General features: G+C 32.3%; 1 protein-coding gene across 1 annotated transcript; it reads right to left on the bottom strand.

The window, feature by feature from the left end:
- Nucleotides 1-267: 267 nt before the first annotated feature.
- LOC131066454 (elongation of fatty acids protein 3-like) lies at nucleotides 268-1125 on the bottom strand. Its single transcript, XM_058001208.1, has one exon. The coding sequence runs from the start codon at nucleotides 1123-1125 to the stop codon at nucleotides 268-270; it is 858 nt and encodes a 285-aa protein (XP_057857191.1).
- Between the last annotated feature and the right edge of the window lie 3344 nt (nucleotides 1126-4469).

Below are 4469 nucleotides of genomic sequence, written 5' to 3'. Positions count from 1 at the left end.
ACAAATAAAAATAATCAATTTGTTTACACATTTCTAATTTACATATTCAAAACAAAATTAACATAACCAAATTTCAACCAATTCTAGAAGCTGGCATCCCCCTGAAATTGAACAAACTACATGGCAGTTTTAATACGCAAAGGAAGTCGCAAGGTCTCGAGTTCGACTCCCGTCGACGTACCAGATAGCTTTCATCCAGAAAATCCGCCGGTAAAACCTGTTACAACAAAACAGGACGTACAGGGCCGCCATGGCTGTTCTTCACTGTTATCCTTCCTTGACAGCCGGCGGGTGGCGCGCAGTCGACTGGCGGCCTGAAAATCTCAGAAAAAACAGAAAAAATATGACATTCCAGCACGCATTTAAAACGCATCCCACCATTCCATTACAACCCTCCTTTCTCAAATGCAACCACGCAACCCACAAATTCGCCATGATCGTCACCACGAACTCAAAAATTCTACACCGCGTGGCAAGGCTCGTGCATCGAGGAAACGGCCGCTGCGATTCTTCGTCACCGCCGAAAAAAAATTTGCCGTATAAAATCACATTCGTAATGGTGTCCATCACGATGTATAATATTTGCAGAGACTGAGAGAATTCAAGCCAGAAGAAGCACACAAATACTGGCGCTACACCGCTCACGATGTGGAAAAATGTTACAGACTGTTTTGCGAGAATTTGAATCAAAAGATCCATCATTTCAAAGTATTTTGTGAGATAAAAGACATAAGACCAGAAGAAAACCCTCCCTGTGGAACGAATCCCGAGCGGAAAACAGATCAGCCATTCCACAACCCTTCGCTTTCTCCACAGCCATCTCGTTTCCCTCAATTCCACTGCCGTGGCCTCCCAATATCCGGCCAAAATTATTACAGACATCACCAGAACAATAAAGTTATGAATTGCAGGAATCCGGCCTAAAGGCAGAGGCTTGGAGCGGAATTTCATGGCGATTTTGAGGAACAGAACCAAGAGAAGGAAGGCGAAAACGGATAAAGCGAGAAAGACGAAGGAAGATCCCCAGACATTATGATCCCATCTGAAGCTCAAAATTATTGGATGTTCAGCTAACCAGTACCGAAAATTAGGCTTTGCACAAATACCTGCTGCGATTTCCGCCATGATCTGAAGATTTTACTGTCCAAAGAAATGAATCTGGATTCACTGTGCAAAGAAAGAGAATCTGAATTTGTATTTGAAGGGTTTAGAGCCCGCTGGTTGCACGGCGCTTCCAGGGTTTCTAGAAGGCACCTTGGATTAAATGTCGCGCAAGCAAGCGACGGATAAGAAGGATCGAAAGAAAAGACTTTTTTTGTCCGCAGAGCTTCTGGACCTTTGGCCATTTCATGACTGATGAAAAATATTCAGCCATTTTTTTTCTAGTTTTGACTATTTATGCCATAACATACCCCATGTGTTTTTTTATGTGTTTCAAGCCAGTGAATGTTTTTCTTTCGAAACCAAACATCGTATAAAATATTTAAGAAAACTACGAGGAAAATGTTGAATGAGTAAATCACCATGTTTTTATTCAACTTATACTTTTGACTACTCCATTGTACGGTCAACAATACGGTGACGTGGATAATCCGTAGGTCGTTTCGGACCACTTCTGTTCTCTTTTTATTTCAAACCTGGCGTTGAAGACGTCAGCAGAGCGTAACGAACATTGCCAGCGTGGCTGTGGGTCCCACTTTTTTGTTTGACCATTCTATACGTGCGGTTAGTGTATGGTGACGTGTCATAGAGATTAGGGTGCTATATATATATATATATATATATATATATATATATATATATATATAATTGTTAAGGTAAAATAAAAAATGTGTATTTATTTTGTTTGACATTTAGTTTAGTTTTTTATTATTAATATTATTATTTTTTTTTAATTTTTAATTTTTTGAATTCATTTTATTTGATTATATAGATTTATAACTCCGCAATTGTAGATAAATAAAAATATGTATTTATTTTGTTTGACATCTATTATTGTTTTATTTTTTGACTTAATTTTTTATTTGATATATGTGTATGTGTATGTGTACATCTCACTCTCTTTCTCTATATAAAATTAAATTTTATTAATTATTTTTTAATAGTTAAATAGAAAAACTGTATAATAAATATTCAAACATTAATTACTATATTCTTCATACATAATGTTTAAAAAGTGAATGACTATTTTATTCAAAAATTTATTAAAAAATATATAATTGAGAGTATACTTTGATGTATGTGTAATGTTTAAAATAGTGATTTAGTATTTTTATCAAAATTTTATATATGAAAATCTACAAGGTATTTTATAATTTTGAAAAATTGTTTAGAATTTTTTTTATAAAATATGTAAATTATTAAAATTGTATTTATTCAATCATTTATAAAATTTATCAATATTTTCAAATATTATTTTAATGGTGAAATTTGTGGTTCTCACTTACTTTTGTGTTTATTTCAAGATAATAATTTAATATATTAATTTATCAATAAAAGAAATATTCTTATGCAAAATTGGGCTCTTTCCTCATGTTGTTACTCATCCATTTACATACATTTTTCATATTTTTTGTTATTCAAATTTGGAAAGGAGTGTGCTAGGAACACTTTAAGAAGTTTACTGTCCTTAATCATTGGAATATGCATAAAGTCAATTATTTTCTATGGGTTGAGCTAGGAAAACTTGTCTGCTAGCAATTCTATAGTATTATAAGGTAATTATCATTTTTTTATTAGCCTTGAAAGAAAAGTGGGACAAGAAAAAGAAGCACATAAGTGGTGGGATCAAATTCATGCATCAAAGAATAGATTTATGTCTAATGTAATCTAGATCCACAACCTAAACCTAGAAAATGATAGATCTTTCATAGAATTTAAGGTGACACATACATAAAATATCTACTTATAGTCTCAAGGACAAAAGATTATAGATCCACATTAGATTTATTCATCTTCATGCCCAGAACAAAGTACATCTTATCCCTTGCATTTTCTTTCCTAAAATAGCATTTATTTTAAATTATTTATTCTTGTAGTTACCATTTATTGATCTAGGTTAATTATTATTGAGTTGTTAGCATCTCATATGTGTTAGGGTTTGTAGACCTCTATATCATATTCACATCTTTTTCTAGATGGCATCCTCATGCTTTATTGATATATATTATTATTTAGGTTTGGGTTGATTATTTATAGATCCTAAGATTTATGTTTATAGTTTATCGTTGTTTCAAATTTGATCCTACACTATTTTTTAACAAGAAACATCATATCTCAATCTCCTTTTATACCATTTACCAACATATGTAAGGATTTTTAAGACTTTTTGCATAGTTTTACCCTATATCTCCCATCTTTGGATAGATACCTATACTTACCTTTCTAAATGGATGTAAATCTATTAGATGCAAATGGGTGTTCAAGAAGAAAATCAACTTAGATAGTAGTTTTGAAAAGCACAAGACAAGATTGTTTGTGAAATTTTATTCCCAAGTTGAGGGAATTGATTAAGGTGAGGTTTTTTTATTAATTACATGGATGGAATCCATTCAATTTATTTATACACTTGTAGCAGTGTACATTCTTTAAGTCAATTAGATGGATGTGAAGACAACTTTCCTTCATTGTGACTTGAAGAAAAAAAATTATGTTTCACAGATAAAGATCTACATTGAGAAAGGTAAAAGGCTTTTAGTTTATAAGATTAACTCCAAATTAGATGGTGATCGTATTCTCATTTCTCATAGTGTGTTGATGATATTCTATTTTTTTGGTAATGGCATAAGCTTGATTTGTGATTTCAAGCTATCTTCTAGCACAATTTGAGATGAAGAATTTAGGGGTGGCTAAGTATATCTTTGAGAGAGAGAGAGAGAGAGAGAGAGAGAGAGAGAGAGAGAGAGAGAGAGAGAGAGAGATCTCATTGTTAGAGATATTCAACATGATAGCTTGAAAACCAATGTGTCTTCTTGTTACAATGGGAATGAAATTATCAATTAAGAAATTTATAAATCTTCTAGTGAGATGAACGATATGATAAGATTTGTTTATGTTAGTGTTGTTGACATTTTGACATATGTTATGGCACTTTCAAGTATTCTCTATGGTATCATGGTTTTCCTACAAGTACCCAACATTTTATTTGTATTTGTGGATCATAATTCAAATGGTGAAATTAATAGTAGAAGATCCAATCATGTATATATTTTCACAATGTTTAGTGGTTCCATTAGTTAGATGAGTAAGTGGTAAGATGTGGTTGGTTTTTCTTAGACAGTTTGTTGTTACATTATGCTAGTCATAAACTATTATAGTTCTAAGTGACAATCATAGTGACATATGTGTGGTGAATAATAAAACACATTGACATCTAGTAAAAATTTATTCATGACATGGTAAAGGATGAGAGGGTAATATTTGAGAGAATTGAAACCTTTGATGAATATTATAGATTCTTTAACACATAC

This window comes from Cryptomeria japonica, chromosome 11 (genome assembly GCF_030272615.1).
Source record: "Cryptomeria japonica chromosome 11, Sugi_1.0, whole genome shotgun sequence".
Classification (NCBI taxonomy): Eukaryota; Viridiplantae; Streptophyta; class Pinopsida; order Cupressales; family Cupressaceae; genus Cryptomeria; species Cryptomeria japonica.
Note: the sequence above shows the minus strand (reverse complement) of the source record. Positions and strands in the feature narration are given on the sequence as shown.